This window comes from Equus asinus, chromosome 5, assembly GCF_041296235.1.
Source record: "Equus asinus isolate D_3611 breed Donkey chromosome 5, EquAss-T2T_v2, whole genome shotgun sequence".
In the NCBI taxonomy this organism is placed as follows: Eukaryota; Metazoa; Chordata; class Mammalia; order Perissodactyla; family Equidae; genus Equus; species Equus asinus.
The window spans coordinates 78,016,983-78,034,859 of NC_091794.1; the positions used below are offsets into that span (position 1 = coordinate 78,016,983).

At 48.0% G+C, this 17,877-nt stretch overlaps 2 protein-coding genes across 6 annotated transcripts in view; both read right to left on the minus strand.

The window, feature by feature from the left end:
• Positions 1–10,980, minus strand: part of NASP (nuclear autoantigenic sperm protein) — a 52,877-nt gene extending 41,897 nt beyond the window's left edge. The window contains exon 1 of one of the 3 annotated variants that reach the window (XM_070510012.1): positions 10,845–10,980. The gene's annotated coding sequence lies outside the window, so the exon portion shown is untranslated. The remainder of the gene's footprint in view (positions 1–10,844) is intronic. The other 2 variants (XM_070510010.1, XM_070510011.1) reach the window with 2 other exon arrangements.
• On the minus strand, positions 472–11,439 carry AKR1A1 (aldo-keto reductase family 1 member A1). Of its 3 annotated transcripts, none has more exons than XM_044770682.2 (9): positions 11,213–11,439; positions 5,639–5,725; positions 3,784–3,903; positions 3,466–3,617; positions 2,619–2,814; positions 1,845–2,044; positions 1,507–1,579; positions 1,281–1,367; positions 472–632 (listed from the first exon to the last, which is right to left on the minus strand). In XM_044770682.2, the coding sequence occupies exons 2-9, from the start codon at positions 5,717–5,719 to the stop codon at positions 567–569; spliced, it is 975 nt and encodes a 324-aa protein (XP_044626617.1). In that variant the 5' UTR covers positions 5,720–5,725; positions 11,213–11,439; the 3' UTR covers positions 472–566. The 3 variants fall into 3 exon arrangements, with proteins under 3 accessions (XP_044626617.1, XP_070366128.1, XP_044626616.1); XM_070510027.1 differs by lacking the exon at positions 11,213–11,439 and adding an exon at positions 10,845–10,983; XM_044770681.2 differs by lacking the exon at positions 11,213–11,439 and adding an exon at positions 10,639–10,858.
• Positions 11,440–17,877: the final 6,438 nt, after the last annotated feature.

The window sequence follows — 17,877 nt, forward strand, 5'->3', positions numbered from 1 at the left end:
GGATGCTGCCTCAGCATGGCCTGATGAGCGGTGCCATGTCCAGGACCGGGATGTGAACTGGCAAAACCCCACATTGCAGAAGCGGAGCACGCAAACTTAACCACTCCACCACGTGGCTGGCACCCCAAACTTATGAATATAAGTTTTTCTGGCTCTTCATATTCCTAAACCTAGGCACAGATCAGGATAGGGGGAGGAGGCAAGGTGACCAATTTTTGGCATTCTCCCTAACACATCTCTGGGGCAGCATGCAGTGCTAAGAGCTGCCAGTAGATGGCGCTATTCCACTAATGTATCTAATTCAGGAAAGCAGAAATAGAATTCGGCTACATCCTGGCTCCTCCAGAATCAAGAAACATAAGGAAGTTTTTGGGCTCAAGGCAGGTCACAACCAGCATCCCTAGGTCTGGCATTCCTAAAGGAAATAGTTTCCATCCCAGGTCAGACCAGACAAACAAGACAAGCAAGCAGTGTGGATGCTCCAGTGGCTTTATTAACTCCCTCTTTCTGAGGGTGGCAGGACCTCATAGCTAGAGGGCTGGAAAGGAAGCCAGGAAGCTGTGGTCTCAGTATGGGTCATTAAAGGGGTACAGAGGATGCCCTGCATCTCTCGGGACCCTCTTCCCGTCCACCTGAAAAGAGAGAGACAAATGACTCCCTTAGGAAGAACTGACATTTCAAAGACGCAAAGTATCTTTCCCTGAATCTTCCTGGACAACCTCACCTGTGTACAGCAGCATGTCAGATGGCAGTGACAGGGCCTTGGCCTCAGAGAATGCCACACTATCAACAGCATTCCAGCACCAAATCCATAGCCTGGTATGTAGCTGACCTTGCCCTCTAAGAGTTTGCAATCTCAGCTGGAATAAGGAACTCTTTATTTCCCTATGTGTAGCAGGCTTCAACCCCACATCAATCCCCCCAACAAGGTTGAGAATACCTTCTAAGCTCCCCTCACTTATTTCATTTCCTGAGAACTTGCTATGTGTCAGGAACTGGGATCATTTCACAGACAGGAAGCTGAGGCTTGGAGAAGTTAAAAAAGTCATTCCAGCTTACAAGGTATCAAGAGGCAGGACTGGACTCAGAAGCTATACGCCTTATCCCTGAGCCATACTACTTCTCCAAGCTCAATCAAAAAGAGCCCATTGCATCCAGGACAGCAATCCTACCAACAACATCCTGCCCCTCCTCTGACCAGCAAGGTCAAGGCCAGACTTGGCCCAGAATCCCGCCCCAAATCTCACATTCCCTGACTCTGGGGGGTGATACATACTCACCATAAGCATGGGCACAATGTATCGCCAATTTTTATTCAGGGCATCTAGCTGCTTCATCTCTTCTGGGCTAAAGGTGAAGTCAAACACCTGGGGATCGGGAATGGGGGTCAGGAAAGCCAGCTTTGTGAATGAAAGTAAGGGTTCCCGAACAGTGCCTTAGCCAGGTAGAGTTGGGGCCAGACTGCGTCCCAATGGGCTAAAGAAGACAGGACCCATCACCAAGTACCTGGATGTTCTGAAGGATACGGGAAGGTGTGACACTCTTGGGGATGCAGATCACTTTCCGCTGGACCTGCCATCTAAAGCGGGGCATTGAGGTAGATGAGGAAGAGGAGTCAGTATTCATAAGCATGGTTTTGTCCTCTGTGCAACCTTCCCTAGGCTCCTAGAGTCCCTGAGCCCCAATGGAATGGGGAATATGCCTCAGAGTGGCCTTCCCCCAGATTCACACGGCAAGATTCTCAGCATTATCCAGGCACTTGGATAAAGAACACTTCAGCTCTTGCCTCCCAACCCAGGAGCCCTCTCCCCAACCTGACCTCCTTTCCCCAAGACTGCCCGCACCTGAGCAAGATCTGAGCTGGAGACCGGCCATACTTTTCAGCCAATGCCAGGACCACTGGCTCCTCAAGCAGGACAGGCTCATTAGGATCACGCCAAGCGCGATCAGAGGAGCCCAGAGGGCTATAAGCAGTCACCTCCAGGCCGCGTGCTTGGCAGTGGGCAATCAGCTCGTTCTGAGCCAGGTATGGGTGGCATTCCACCTAAGCCAAGAAAGAACGCATCACCATGGGGTGGCCACACCCAGCTTGCCTGGCCCCTACAAGACATGCAAGTACTGACCAACCCTGCATTGCTGACACTCCTACTTCTCCTGAGCCTGCTTTTCTCATTCTCCAGTTTCCACTGTCTGTTTTATTCTCTTCCCACATTTCAATGCCCTTCTTTTATTTTTTTTTTTTGAGGAAGATTAGCCCTGAGCTAACTGCTGCCAATCCTCCTCTTTTTGCTGAGGAAGATTGGCCCTGAGCTAACATCTGTTATCTTCCTCCACTTTATATGTGGGACACCTACCACAGCATGGCTTGCCAAGTGGTGCCACGTCCACACCCAGGATCTGAACCAGCGAACCCCAGGCTGCCGAAGCAGAACGTGTGCACTTAACCACTGCGCCACTGGGCCAGCCCCTCAATGCCCTTCTTTATGCAGAGGATTTCTCCACCAACACTCCTGACAATTTGCTAGCCATTTCCACGAAGCAGACCCATCATCTGCTCACTCATGCTCTTGCTCACACACCCCTCCCCCGAACCAACCGATCTGCTTTGCTGTGCTCACCTGCAGGACAGCTGGGCGCACAGAGGCCACACTGAGCACATCATCAATCTGCCGACTGTTGAAGTTGGACAGGCCCAGCGCCCGCACTAACCCCTTAGCCACCAGTGTCTCCATAGCCTTCCAGGTCTCCTTGTAGTGGGTGGAGTCATAGCGGACGGTCCCATCAGCATTCTTAGGGAAGGGGTTGTCTCCCTGCCTAAGTGAAAGACAGCCCCCCAAGAGTGGGCACAAATGCCAGGCTCCTGCCTTACCTGCCCACGCAGCTACTCTATGTCCCATACTCCAAGCCCGGGAAGGGCAATGGACCAAGAATGAGAAACAAGCACGGTTTTTTACCCTTCCAGATCATGACCCAGGTGTTAACTCTATATGGAATGCCCATTCCCCCTCTTCTCCTTCGTAGACACAGATTATATCACCTTTCCTCTGAGAAGTCTTTGTTAACTCCTTCCTCCTCAAGGGGCTACGTGCCGTGGCCGAGGTCTTCCAGCACAGGGCACAGAGCTGATGGTAGGCTCCTCTCACCCCCTTTGCTGGAGCTTATTCTTTACTGCGACTCCAGGGCCTTGCTCAGCAGAAGCTAGTATGTCTCCTGAATTAATAAAGGGAGCAGGAGGGACCACTCATGCACACCCTAGGATACACACCCTGTGAAGCTGTCCTCCTTTTTTCTGTAGCTAAACTCCTGGCTTCTGCAGTAGAAAAGGCTGAGATCCTATGGCAAGGTCCTTAGCTTGCCACACAGACAAGTGTTCCTCTCCTGCTCTGCCACTGTGACTTATGGTAAGTTACTAACACAACTCCTCCAACCCCCACCTCCCTGGATGAAGGCCCTGGCAAGGCTCACTCAAAGGCAAAAGGCCAGTGCATCAGGTAGAGGTCCAAATACTCCAGCTGGAGGTCAGCCAGTGTCTTCCGGAGGGCAGGCTCCACATCCTCGGGGTGGTGCTTAGTGTTCCACAGCTTGGAAGTCACAAACAGCTCCTCCCGAGGTACTGCCTGGTACAGGGGGCAGGACCCATTGTGAGAAGAACCATGGGTACCCAGTCTCACCCACCCTCACCTCTGGGAGAAGAATCAGAAGGAAACTGATGCCAGATCCCTCCAGCCGCAGCCCCAGCCTCTGAGCTCTCTCACCCCACTCATCTGTAGCTCTAGTCCTCACCTTGCCAGGTCCCACATTCTCCTTCAGGGCCTCCCCGATCTCGGTCTCATTGCCGTAGACAGCAGCACAGTCAATGTGGCGGTAGCCTACACTCAGAGCATACTTAATAGCTGCTTGTACCTGCCAGGTGGGAGAAGCAGAGGTTTCAGTTCTGTTGGTCTGGCCCAGAAACTGCCCTCCTGTGGGTCATTAATGTGGGCAGGGAGCAGGAATATACGACTGCAGTCATCTACACAGTGGGGGTGAGAAGATGGAAAACGCTTCTAGTCTAGGGGACCAGAAGCCTCTTCAGAGTCCCCAAATCCTTTGTCTTCACCCCACTAACCTCCAGGGTTCCTTCCTACGCAAGCAGTGTCAGCAGGGCCCAGCAATAAACTAACACTGCTTTCTTAGCTAGATGCTCAGAAGATGGATGGATACATTGACAGAGGTCAGAAGTATAGGTCACGGAGATAGGTCCCCCCACCCTGAGAAGCTGGTTAGGGAAACGTGATACACAGGTAAGTAATTCGTAGGCCAAGGCTATGCAGAGAGACCCTAAGGGAGCCATACAGACCAAGTGAGCTCTGGAAGCTCAAGTGAGCAGAAGAGGTGAGAGGGGGAGAAAACTAAGGAAGGCAGAGAAGTGAGATGGAAGCTGGGCTCAGAGCCCTCTGTCAGGAGAGAAGAAAGCGGACATCAAGTAGGAGGACAGGTCAGTCCATTTGCTAAAAACCAGACTAGAAACATGATCTCAGAAGTAGAACCAAGGGTGCCAGGCCCTTGACATTCCAGATCCTCATCTAGGTGCAAATCTTAGCATCCACACGTACTCGCCTCACCTCTGCCCCTAGCCCTGCTGCCCCCATCATCGCCCTGGTTCTGGCCTCCACCCACTGCCTTCATCTAGCTCCTGGACTTGTCCTGGGCCATGTCAGTGCCTGCCTGGAGCACAAAGACCCCGGCTCCAGGGCCCTAGGCAGCTGTAGGAAGAAAAGTAAGGGGAAAAAAGGCAGAGGTTGTCCACCCACACCACAAATACCAACTTAAATCCCTGAGAGAAGAGGCTGTTCTCCCTGCTGGAGGCCCTCCCAAACTTAATCCCCAAACTTCTCTAAACTCAGACTCAGATTTCTAAGGAACAAGGAAGCAGCCCTGGGGAGATGCCTCACTCCAGGTGGGAGCTTGATCTTTAGTAGCGTCGACCCTAGGAAAGCAGGTCTCCATTCCTAGGCTCCCCTAGGCTGGTAGGGTCTACACCAGGGGGCAATAAACTCCAGCTAGCAGCTGCCTTTGGTTTTTTTCAGCCCTTGAGCTAAGCACAATTTTCACATCTTTTAAGTGGTTACATAAGTACATAATCGCCTCCATTTTGCAACTTGTCCAGCAAAATCTAAACTATTAACCATCTGGTTCTTTAAGAAAAAGTTTGCTAACACAGTTGACCTAGTTATTCTTCAAACCCTGACACCTGCGGCATGCCTACCTCCGGACTGAGCACTAGGGAGACGCTCTCCCCAGGAGCCCAGTGTGGGATACATGATCACAGCAGAGGGTGCTAAGTACCATATGAGGGGTCAGCACAGGGCCGGGCACAGAGGCACTCAGTGTAGATCCAGTTAGAGGAAGGGTTCCTTTGCATGCCCTTGGCCCTGCTCGGCCCCTCAGGCCCTCCTCTGAGTCAGCTGGGGAACCCAAGGCTCACTGCTGGTCCCTTCTTCCCTTGTTTCTTCCAACTGCCCTCCAGCCTCATCCCCTACCCAAAGTGGAGTATGGGGGTGGGGCTGCTAGGAAAAATGCAGGGACCCTCTCCCAAATACTACCTTTTCCCTTGTAGAGGTACAAGAAGCCCTTCTTCTCTTCCCCCATCCCTCACCTGGCCAGGCTCGCTCTTCCAGGTGCCCAGTCCAATCAGGGGCATCTTCTGCCCAGTGTGCAGGAGAACACAAGTCGCCATTGCCCCCTGAAACACAGATGGCAAGAGAATGGTGTGGCAGTCAGTGTTTCTGCTTGGGCCTCAGCTATCCACTGGTCAAGCCTCCAGTAAAACATGGGTGGGAAAGGGGAACAGAGGTGACAGGAGAACAAAGATGCAGTTGCATGTATGTGCCTGTGAGCAGAAGCAACTGAGACAGGGTACCCAGAACCAACCAAAGCCAGTAGCTCCTGGACAAACACTAACTGGACCACCAGCCTAGCTGCCCTTCCTTCTACCAGGCTAAAGGTCTGTGTTAAAGAGCTCCAACACCTAAAAACAAAGGCAGAGTGTGTCTCCAAAAGTACCCAGACTTGATTACATAACGTCTCTAGCCAGCGTAAGACAGGAAAAGGTCAGTATGAACCAAAGCAAGACCAGGTGACAGAACAGGTTCAGGAAAGCGTCACTCCTCTGAGGAGGGAATGAGCATTCCCAGGAGGTTGTCAGAACTACAGAGTCTCTCTGAGTCCCTCTCACAGAGATCTGATCGGCCATACTGCCAGGCCCAAGTGGGATCTTATAAGAAAAGTATACCATTTTCTAGATGAAAAAACAGGCTCAGAGAGGTGAAGTTATTTGCCCCAAATCAACATCTAAGAAGTGGCAGAGACAAAGATCCAAGGAGGAGCTAATGGAAAAAGGCAAGAAAAAGGCAGGTAAACACAGATCTATAAAATACACGTGGAATACCTCACAGTAAACACATGTACAGTGTGCTACAGAAAAGCAAGTGACTTCTGTAGGGCAAGGACCGGGGAACACTGACATTGGCTTTTAAGAATGAGATGGACTTTCCCAAGAGTCGAGGGGAAGGGGAACTAGACCCAGGACATCAATGCAGCAGAAAGCAGTAAATTACACGTACAAGAACATTTCCGACTGAACAAAGCATGTGAGTGATCGGAACAAGCGCCTTTGGAGAGCTAGGCAAATCAGAAGTCTCCAAATGGCCCAAGAATACTCATTCAGTCAGCAAATGATGAATGCTCCCGGCCTTGTGCCTGACCCAAGAGACATAGGTATTCAGAGTCCCTGCCCTCCTGGAGTTCACGGTCTGGTGCGGGGAGGATAGAGGATGTCGGCACAATGTATAAGAGATATGACCAAAATCTGCACAGGAGCTGCAAGAAAAGAGTAACCTGGTAGGATGGCTCCTTGGAGGTGACATCTGAGTCAAGTCAAGTCTTAATAAACAGGAGTCATCCAAGTGAAAAGACGCTTGCCATCCCAGGAGCAAATAATGTAGAAACAACCTTTTCCCTTGATCTCATCAGTACTACAAAGATCACTCTCGCAGCACTGGATTTCATTGCCAGCAGAGCTTTTATAAATATGACCTTTGTTTCCAAGTTCTGAAAGGACATCAAGATTATTATGGTAGAGCAAGGGTAAGACAAGTAATGAACACAACCAACACACCAAAGGTGTCATTCCTAATACTTCTGACTCAAGGAGAATTTTCCAGTCTAGTGTAACCTGATTATGCTAATTATGCTCTTTTCTGCTAAAACAGAAACAAAACGTTCAATGTGGGCAGCAAACCACTGATTAGGGAGGACAATACTCTTTGTTACCAAACTTCCTAGGGATCAGGCAAGCATGTCTGGACTTCACAGGAGGAACTAGCCTGCCAGCTGCCACCAGGCTCTGTGATTGGTTTCTTGGGCTTGCTCCCCAAACAACTGACCTGTTGGCTTCTCCTCGATTTCCCAGCACACATGGGAGGGCTCTGAAATTACACCTGGGCTAAGAGCTTGAACAAAAACCTGGCCTAATGGGAAAAGGAAGAAGAAACCCGATGCTCGCTTCTCCCTTTTCTTTTGCTGGTGAAACTGAAAACCAAAAGGGCTGAGGCTTGGGGGCTGGGATCATAGAGGTAGGAACACCTAACAAAGACATGCAAAGAACAGAGCTCCAAAGGACGGAATGGAGAGGCCACAGCAGAGGACAGATGTTTTGTGCGAGGATAGTTAGTCGTCCTCTGCCAGCTCTTGACTTCCTCATCATCTGCCTGGGGCAACAGCTTTCCAGCCTAGCCCTGCATTAACAGGCTCCGAGCCTGTCAGGAACCTCCCAGCTAGACCTCAGGCAGCACTCAGAAACCCTCGTGTTATCTTGGGAGAGGTTCTAGATGTAAAAGAGAGAAGCTGAGGGTGTGGGAGAGGGGAGAAGAGGGGAGTATCAGGACTCAGGTTTTATCATTCTAACTCAATGCCTGCATTCCTTCTCGCTGGGGCTCAGTCTCCCCTTCTTCAGAGGAGGGCTCTATAGTTGCTGCCTGGATACAGGGAACTCGAAAACACAGGAAAAAGGGGAAGCACTATTTACGCGAGTGTCCCCTGGCTGCATGGGCCTTTCCTCTGCCTCCCATAAACGTTGGTACCCCTCAAGGTTCTGTCCCCAGTCCTCTTCTTACTCCCTAATTGAGCTCACGTCTTCAGTTACCACCGTAAGCACTGATTCTTCTGTATATTCAGCTCCCTCTGGACACCTCCACCAGTATGTCGGACAGGCATCTGAGACAACACGAGCAAAACTGTACTCATCAAATCCAGAAGCAGAGCACAGAGGAAACAGTTCAAGCTATGGGGTTGCACAGACCTGGCTTTGAATCTCATCCCCCCCCTTTTGAAGAAATACTATATCTAAAGTACTCTGCATAGTTCCTGATCCACGGTTTCTTTCTGTACACTGTATCTCACCAGAGACTCAAGATCCTGGATAATGTGTTAAAGCAAACCAGGCAACATGTTCACTGTACAATCTATAGGGTCTTAAAAAAGCCATCTAAAGAAAGTATTTCAGTTCATTTGAGGCATTTCTGAGTATTATCAGGTGATGGGAAGAGAAGTATATCCTCTCCTGCAATTCTGAGAAACCAACCTGGGCAATGGTGGCTCTGATTTGGTCTGTTTGGCTGAGTTAAAAACCCTGTTAGTACATGTAAATATAAAAAAAAGATAGTGTTTTGGGGCCGGTCCAGTGGCGCAGTGGTGAAGTGCGCACGTTCCGCTTCGGCAGCCCAGGGTTCAGCGGTTCAGATCCCAGGTGCAGACATGACATCACTTGGCAAGCCATGTTGTAGTAGGCGTCCCATATATAAAGCAGAGGAAGATGGGCACAGATGTTAGCTCAGGCCAGTCTTCCTCAGCAAAAAGAGGAGGATTGGCAACACACGTTAGCTCAAGGCTAATCTTCCTTCAAAAAAAAAAAAAAGATAGTATTTGCTCTAAACTGTAACGTATAACCTAAGACTGAAATAACACTTCATGTACTTTTTTTTTTTTTTTTTTGCTGAGGAAGGTTAGCCCTGAGCTAACATCCATGCCAATCTTCTTCTATTTTGTACGTGGGTGGCTGCCACAGCATGGCTGACAAGTGGTATAAGTCTGCGCACAGGATCCGAACCCACAAACCTGGGCCACTGCCACTGCTCTGCCTGTGACCACTCCTACCTGAACCAGGGATCTCTCTGCTTCTGGCATGGCCCCTCTTCCCACAATCCGTTCACCAAATCTAAGCATGTGGCTCTCAGGCTTAAACTTTTCCAGCAGTTCTCTCCTACTCTGAGGATAAAGTCCAGACTCCTCAATAATACCTTTCATAACCTGACTCCCGACCTTCCTCATTTCTCCACGTCTTCATTTCAGACTCCATGTTTCAGACTTTGCAGAACAAGCCACCACTCACTTGACCCCAGGCCTCTGCACCCTTTCCTTCCCCTAGTCCCACCCTTGCTTGGATAACTGCTGTTCATCCTTCAGCTGGCACTTTAAATTTCTGGTTCCTCCCATGTACATTGTTGCATTTATCTGTTATGTAAGTTTCCCCCCAAAACCCAGGGACTCCTTGAGGTCAGGGCCTGTCATCTGTCTAACTCCTCACACCTAAAGGGCACGCTCCATACATACATACACACACTAAACACACACAGAGGCAAATGGGGGAGATCTCGATAGCTGGAGTTTGTCTAGCTGGAGGGGCGTCTGAGGAAGTCACTGCCTTCATCACCATTCTCCTTTACTTCTTGGGTAACCTGGAAAGAATCATCTCTGGAAAATATCAAAGCACTTTACCAGCAAAAAATACCAGTGGCTCTACCAGCCCTGATGGCCTACCGGTTAAAGTTCGGTGCTCACCACTTCAGTTCCCCAGTTCAGTTCCTCGGTTCCAGTCACGGAACCACACCACCCGTCTGTCAGCTGCCAAGGTTTGGGGGTGGGGGGGCTCACAAAGAACTAGAATGTCTTGCAACTAGGATATACAACCATGTACCGGGGCTTTGGGGAGGAAAAAAAAAGGGGGGCGGGGAGGAGACTGGCAACAGATGTTAGATCAGGGAGAATCTTTCCCTGAAAAAAAAGTTACAAGTATTTCTTCACTACCCTTTAAAAAAAAGAAAAAAAAGTGCCAGTGACTCCAGACAGGATTATGCTGGGATTGCTGCTGTATTTCAGGAGAGAAAACCTAGACCCTGAGAAAAGTAACAGGCCTGATCAGAACGAGAACCATCAAGGCTCTTCTGAGGGAGGTCCTACAGCCGTGAGTGTGGACAGGCTGAAGGGAAAAGTTAATTAATAGTAGCTCTTAATTACTAAGAGGTGAAGGTTCAGATTCGAGACTCATTTATAAAAGCTCTGGGACAACAGAAAAACATGCCCTGGATTTCCCAAACCCAAGGCAAGTGCCTAAGTAAGCGAATTCCACCCGCTCCCGCCACTTCCGAGAAGCATCTCTCCAACTCCATGGGAAAAGCCAGAGCTCCTGGAAAAAGCGTTGTTAAGCAAACAAAAAAGACGGCAACTAAAACTTGCTGAGCACCTAAAATGCGTAGGGCCCTTTAAAAACTTTATCTCACTTAATTCCCGCTACAGTTCTGATGTAGCAACTCATTTTACCGCGGAGGAAACTGAGGTCCAGAGAAATGGAGAACTTAATCCAAGATCACACAGCGAGTAAGAGGCAAAGTTCAAATCCGAAACCAAGTCTGGCCGCCGCCAGAGCCTACGCTTTCCGCTCTATCCCGGGGGCGAACACCTCTGTAGTGAAGGAGCAAAGCTACCTCCTCTGCGAAAAAGATGGGGCAGCAGCAGGAGAGACTCACCTAGGCACGAGCACAAAGCGTGAACAGGGTAGTGTGATCTCGGCTCAGTACTGCGCTATGCTAGCGATCCAATGGGCCTCAGCTTCCGGGAACAGTGGGCGGCAAGTGGACCGGAAGGTGGAGGCAGGCATCAGGATTAAGTCCGACGGTCATGAAGAAGCTCCTCCCAGAGGAGGGACGGAGGCAGGGCATTCAGCGTCGCTCGCAGTGAGGGACCCCGCCTCAGCCCCGGGGAAGAACTCGGGGGTTTGGGTGGGATTTGGGTGGGAGCCAGACCTGCGAGGCTGCACCATCCCCTCCCCTGGGTGCTGGTGGTCCGACTGGCCGGAGCACGGACACACTTCCCCGCGCGGGTTTGGGGCACTTACCTGCAGAGCCAAGCCTGCGCCCGTGACCACGCGGGGGGCCGGGGGCGGGGCGGGCTGCGCCTCTGCTGGCCGACGGTGCGCCGCGCGCGGCGGCTGTGCTACTCTCGGCCGTTGGAGGGCCTGCTCCTGCCGGAGGAAGGAGGATCCCGAGTGCCACGTTGCGAGTTCTTGTGGTGTCCGCCTCCTTCCGGACTCACCACCTCAGGTCTAGCTCCGTTCTCTCCCGTAGAGTCGGGTTGGCTGGCTTCCCAGAATTTACCTAATCTGGCTCCGTTTTGGTCCTGCAAACTGAGGCCCAGAGAGCGGCCGCAACACAAAGGTTGACCCTAACAAGGACGGTGTGGGGTCTCCAGACTCCAGGACATAGAAAGTCTATGGTCTTTCTACCTGGACCGTGAACTCTGGCCGCGCATTTCTTTGCCAAGCACTGTACTAGGCTATAAACATGATTTTATTGAATCTTCACAACTCTGGAAGGAGGATGTTCTTTCCAATTTTATTTCCTGAAAGCCTTTTTATTGAAGTATAGCATACATACCAAAACCCCCACACATATCTTAAACGTAGCGCTCTGTGATTCTTTTTGCAATGTAGCTACCATCCAAATGAAGACAGACCATACCAGCACACTGGACCCTCCTGCGAGAGAGTTAGGTATTCACATTTGTAGGGGAGGAAGACATTTCCTCTTCCCAAATGTGGGTTCCTCTGGCTGAAGAATGAATTAAATTCACATGAGACAGAATAGCAAGAGAAAATTAAACAAAGCTTTATGAGGAACCATGGCCCGGGGCCTTTCTTCCCAAACGAAGAAAGGACACCGAAGAAGTGGGGTGCACAGATTGGTTATAGACCCCCAAACAGGGTGTTTCACATATGATTGAAATGTCCCTCCCACAATAGTCACAAGATTGCCCTGTCGGCACAGTGCTTGATGGACACAGCAGATAGTGGTCTGCTGTCTCAGAGGGCGTAGCCGGAGGCAAGTCTATTGCTCAGGAGGCAAGTCTACTGTCTTGAGCCGGGTGGTCACAGGTGAGCTCAGCAATCAGTTCCTAGCCTAAGGAAAGATGCTTAATCCTTAAAGAAATGCCAAAGTTGGGAGGGGGAGGGAAGTCAACTACAGGAGGTTACCAGAAATAGGCACAATAAAATGCAGATTTAAGTCCTTGCCTTTGGTATTGATTAAGAGTCGTTACAGAGAAGGTCATCTCCTTTCTTCTTCCTGGTACAGAGAGAGAGGCACCTTTTACAGATAGAGATTTACCTTACCAATCTAAACGTGTCCTAACAAAGGGCAAGTTCCATTCCTCAGAGCCTCCTTCCCTGTCCCAGTTTATCAAAAGCAACCAGCCTCAAATAATCCTGATGCCAAAGAGACATATCTTGGGGTGGTCAATTTCAGGTCCCTACACATTCCATTTTATAGATTGGACAGACTCAGCAAGGTAAAATAGCTTGTTCGAAGTCACACAGGTATTAAGTTACAGATTTGAGATTTGAAATAGCCCTTGCCATTTGGGCTGAGAGATGTCCTGAGTTTGTGTTTTCCTTGGCGGGAGTTGGGAAGAAGCAGGTTTGTCCCGGTGTAGCTCAGCCTCTCACCCCATACCTCGGTCTCCCCCGCCCCCCTCTACTCCCCCAGCCACTCTGCTCTTGTTTTACCATCCCCCCTCCCCCCTTGCCCCGTTACTCTCCACTGTCTTCCCAATACAAGTTGTGTCCTGATAGACCAAGTGCCCGATGTTTCACACAAGATAGCCTCATAAAGACATCTAAATTTCAGCTTATGTCATCAGAATTTAGAATCCCTCAAACAGCCCAGCGAAGATTTACCATCAATAGACACATGCTATGTACCCCGTCCCTTCCACCATCTTCTGCAGGGGCTGATGAACTCTCTGTATTTTTTTTTTTTTCCTGCTGAGTCTGGCTTCATAAAAGTCTCAAGTGCAATAATTAAGCGGTGACCTTGCCAACTGACGAACTGCTGAGTCGTTGTAACCAGCCCCTACCTTCCCCAGCTCTGGAGCTTTTGCTCTTAATTGCGGCCACAGGGATTGTTAAATGCAAGCCGCAACCCTGGCCCTCCAAGAGTTTTCAGGGCAACACTCGTCAAATTGATGGTGTATTGTTTTCTAAAACAGGTGGGCTTAAAAAGACACCACTCCTTTCACAATCATCTTCCCATTTTACAAAAGACAGACCTTGCGGCCAGCTTCTCAGGTGCATTGCCCCAGTGTAAAAACCTTGAGGCCACTAAACAAAGGGACTCTTGGAAATACTGATGACTCTAATGACTGGATCGTAAACCCTTATGCAAGCCATTTCCAATTCTTTGTTTTGAAAAGTGTTGGTGAAGGCTGGTAGACCATTAAAAATAATTTTTGATGATAGATTTTGTGATTTGGGGCATATAACTTGGAAAGAGTTAAAACAATTAAATGACATTAATAAGACTTCTGTTTTCATCCACTTATTTATGTGAACAAGTTATGTCAGCTTGTATCTTACAAACGAAAACTGAGAGTGGAACTGATGTTGAACTCTATCCATCCTAAAAATAAGGAATATTCATGCACAGGTACAAGGTTTAAGTGGAAAAAAGAAAGAAGCCCCAGCCCATCTCATTTTTATGTCTAATAAGTGTCAAAATTTCTACCGTATGTTATTTTGATCAATTATGTAAAAATACTTGTACTTTTTAAACATGATCACAAATTTTTAAAAACTATATAAATTCATTTATATGTTTTGATTGCAGAAAAGGATGATAAAATTTTCAAGCCCCAGACTATATTCTATTAAGATAACATTCTCTGGGGAAATAGACTGAAAAACAAATTCAAGGAGAAAAATGAACGATGTAAAATTAGCAGCTCTTGAGAAGAGCTTGTTTTGTTTAAATGGGTGGTGGCGGGAATCAAATTGTTCTAGTATTTAGAATTAACTGGGTATATTTAAAGGAGGTTATTTTAAATATCGATATATACGTATGGTGAAAAATATATGATAGTGTTCATAGTTTTCAAAATGATTTGAGAGAGTAGCAGAGCAAAAAGTTTGAAGACTACAAATCCAGAGAGCGAGAATATTCTTTTTTTTTTTTAAGATTGGCACCTGAGCTAACAACTGTTGCCAGTGGTTTTTTTTTTCCTGCTTTTTCTCCCCAAATTCCCCCAGTACCTAGTTGTATATTTTAGTTGTGGGTCCTTCTAGTTGTGGCATGTGGGATGCCACCTCAACATGGCCTAATGAGCGGTGCCGTGTCCGCGCCCAGGATCCGAACCGGCGAAACCCTGGGCTGCTGAAGTGGAGCGGGCAAACTTAAGCACTCGGCCACGGGGCCGGCTCCAAGAATATTCTTAACTAGATGGAATTGGATATTTCAAACCTCAGAGAAAGTGATACTGCACAAAATTGGGGTAATCTGCCCGATGCACATAAACAAGCCGATTAATTATGGCATCAGCCTTTGGGGAGACAAATCAGCTTTTATTCTGCAAGACTGATCTGCAGGGAGGCAGGGGGCACATGCCCTCAGATCTGTCTCCCCAATTCAGGATTTCAGGTGAAATTTAAGAGGTTAGGGAGAACAGGCTGGCACATGGGAACGCTGGTGGGACACATTTTGATTGATGGGCTTCAAGCATTTATGGTAAGGTTTTAAACATTTATGATAGGATTCTAAACATTTATGATGGGGTTCTAAACTTTTTTTTTTTTTTTTGAGGAAGATTAGCCCTGAGCTAACGTCTGCCAATTCTCCTCTTTTTGCTGAGGAAGACAGGCCCTGAGCTAACATCATGCCCATCTTCCTCTACTTTATATGTGGGACGCCTACCACAGCATGGCGTGCAAAGCAGTGCCATGTCCACACCCGGGATCTGAACCTGAGAACCCCGGGCCACCAAAGCAGAACGTACGCACTTAACCGCTGCTCCACCAGGCCGGCCCCTCTAAACATTTTTGATGAGCTATGGAAGGAATTTTAACACCAGATCTTCCTGAATGAGGGACCCCTGGCTTCTGATAAGAGTCTGACTTTCAAGTTCCAGTCATGTCCCGGTCCTTGTGTTCCGTGGGGAGGAGGATCTTTGGTTCTGAGTTGGTTTCAAGTCACGATTTCTTCTTTTGCGCAAGCCCTGGCTATGTGACTTTGCAGTTTTTCTGAAAAACAATTCTTAATCAGTCTGTTGATAAGAGATGGGGTCAGTTGAACTGGTCCTGGAGGGCCTGCCATTAGCAAAGGAAAGCATTGGATTCCGAGAAAGACTCAGGCATTCCCTGTTAGTTCTCAACATTTCCTCACTTTTACTAGGTAGTTGTATGCCCAGGCCTATGCTCCAAGGAGGACAATATTTAAGAAGTCGGAGAAAGAGAAAAGCCCAAAAAAGAGGCAGAAGAACAGCCTGAGAGGTAGGAGGAGACCAAGTGAATGAGATGTCTCAGAATCCAAGGGAAATGAGTGGTTCAGGTAGGAGGGATAGTAGGAATTTATTGTTTTGGGCCTGCTAGTCTCCATTCCTCCATCTTGAAGTATTTCTTCCTCCTTATTGGATCTGATTTAACAGTTAAGGTACCTGCCCTTCCCAAGCCAACGGGAGGGTGAATGACCCAAGATATGCCAATTGGATGCTTCCTTTCTTGAGCGTGAATCCTGAAGATAGTCACCAAAAGACTAAAATCAGCTGGATTTCATGCATTTCATCAGGAAATGCATTTCAACAGCACCCTGCCAAAACTGTTAAGCAATCCCTGCTAATAGGACCCCCTGAAGCCACCTGGTTCCTGCCTATTCCACACTCTGCCTTCTCTTTGGTCCTGACAGTTCCATAGCCTTCCAAAAAAAACTCTCTTTTTCTTTGGTTAGACAGAGCAAGTTTTTGTTGCAACAGACACAGAAGAGTAAAAATATCACCAACTGCTACAAGAAGAAGAGTAAGAGGAAGAAAATCACAGAGAACTCTAAAAAAAGAGGTAATGGAAAGAGGAAATGGTAAATAAGGATTGTATACTAAAATGTTAATATGTTTTTTCATATCTCTCTGAGATGATTCAGGTATTGCATAAAATGCAAGGGGAGTGATTCAAGTTAGATATAAATATGGTTTATTTATATTTATATCAATGATCAAATCCAGATGTGATCCTGGAACTGTTGTAGCCATTTTGGTTCCAGAATGAGGATGAAACTGCCACAAAGAGGAACCAAGAGAATGTCAGGGAAGTAGAGACACTGAGCCTTGATGGTCACACTATGTCTGGAATTTGCCCTATCCCTGGACTTATATAAGACAATAAAATTTCCTTTTTGCTTAAGCCTCTGAATCAAGTTTTTCTGATATTTGTAGCTGAAAGCGCCCTAACTGACAGAGACATGCGATAGTTTTTCAGAAGAAGATGGAACAGGGCATTTCTACAGAGACAACAGGTAAAAAGTTCAGAGGTAAGAAAAGAAGGTTAAGAGAATGGCAAGTGGTTTGCTATGAAATGTCAACAAAAATAATATATAACCAATCTATAAATGAAAATTGGTGTGAGTTTATTATGAGCCAAATCTAAGGACTAGCTTAGCCCAGAGCCTTCCTTCCCCAAGGAAGGAAGGGCACCAAAGAAGTGGGGTGCACAGAGTGGTCATACACCTGCTTGGAACAAAGAGCATACATCACATATGGTAGGAATGTCCCTTTTACAACAGTCACGAGATTGCCTACCTGGCACAGCACAGCTATTCACACAGCAGGTAGTAGGTCTGCTGTCTCGATGGACACAGCAGGGTAGCAGGTCTGTTGTTTCTAGCTGGGTGGACACAGGGTGAGCACAGCAATCAATTCCTAGCCCAAGGAGAGATGCTTATCCTTAAGGAAATACTAATGTGCGGGAAGTTGCATTTTTATCGTAAGGCCATTTGTTCTTGTCTTTGGGACATAAAAATGCTTAAAGCAGATATACAATGCATGCCCAATGGCCACATCAAGCCCTTTTGGGAAAAAAACAAGGTTAGGCTGAATTAAGTTTACACCACATGGCTTCCTCATATACTCCAGTATCCTATTGCTTGCCATTTATTTATCAAACTCTAGATGAGTGTGCCTATGGGGAAGGTCTAAGAGATGAGGTCGAAGAGGTGGGTAAGGCCCTGTGTGCTAAACTGAAAAGCTTAGAGTTTATCCTGAGGAAAACACGGAGACATTCTCAGCAGGATTGTGGCATGATCAGATATAGATTTATAAAGGGAGTGAATGGAAAAAGTGCAAAACTAGAAGCAGGAACACTTGTGAGGAGGCAGTCATCTAGGTGAGAGACAATGAGGCTCTGTCCTAGGACAGCCGCTCACACCCTCATCGTGGAGTACAGAGGACACATTTTAGAAATATTTAGCAGCAGAATTGGCAGTGTTACGGAACCAAAGTGGGTTCACTTCCTGGTGAGTGAAAATCAGACTCTCCACCAGAAGTAGTTGTCGCACAAAGTAGAGTTTATTTACAGCAAACAGACCACATGGAATCATTTCCAAAATCGTGGCTGACCCCAAGCAAAAAGGCCAGCAGAACCCTTTTGTTTCCGATAGGGAAAGAATATTGAAAAGGGAGGGGCCGGCCCGGTGGTGCAGCAGTTAAGTGCACACATTCCACTTCAGCAGCCCAGGGTTTGCCGGTTCG

What these genes read in the sequence shown, in the direction of transcription:
- AKR1A1 (XM_044770682.2), bottom strand. Translation starts at nt 5,719, where the DNA reads ATGGCGACTTGTGTTCTCCTGCACACTGGGCAGAAGATGCCCCTGATT. An exon ending in GGAAGAGCGAGCCTGGCCAG is followed by an intron (nt 3,904 to 5,638) that starts GTGAGGGATGGG and finishes CCCACCTGGCAG; the next exon opens with GTACAAGCAGCTATTAAGTA. An exon ending in CCAGCTCAGATCTTGCTCAG is followed by an intron (nt 1,580 to 1,844) that starts GTGCGGGCAGTC and finishes GCCCCGCTTTAG; the next exon opens with ATGGCAGGTCCAGCGGAAAG.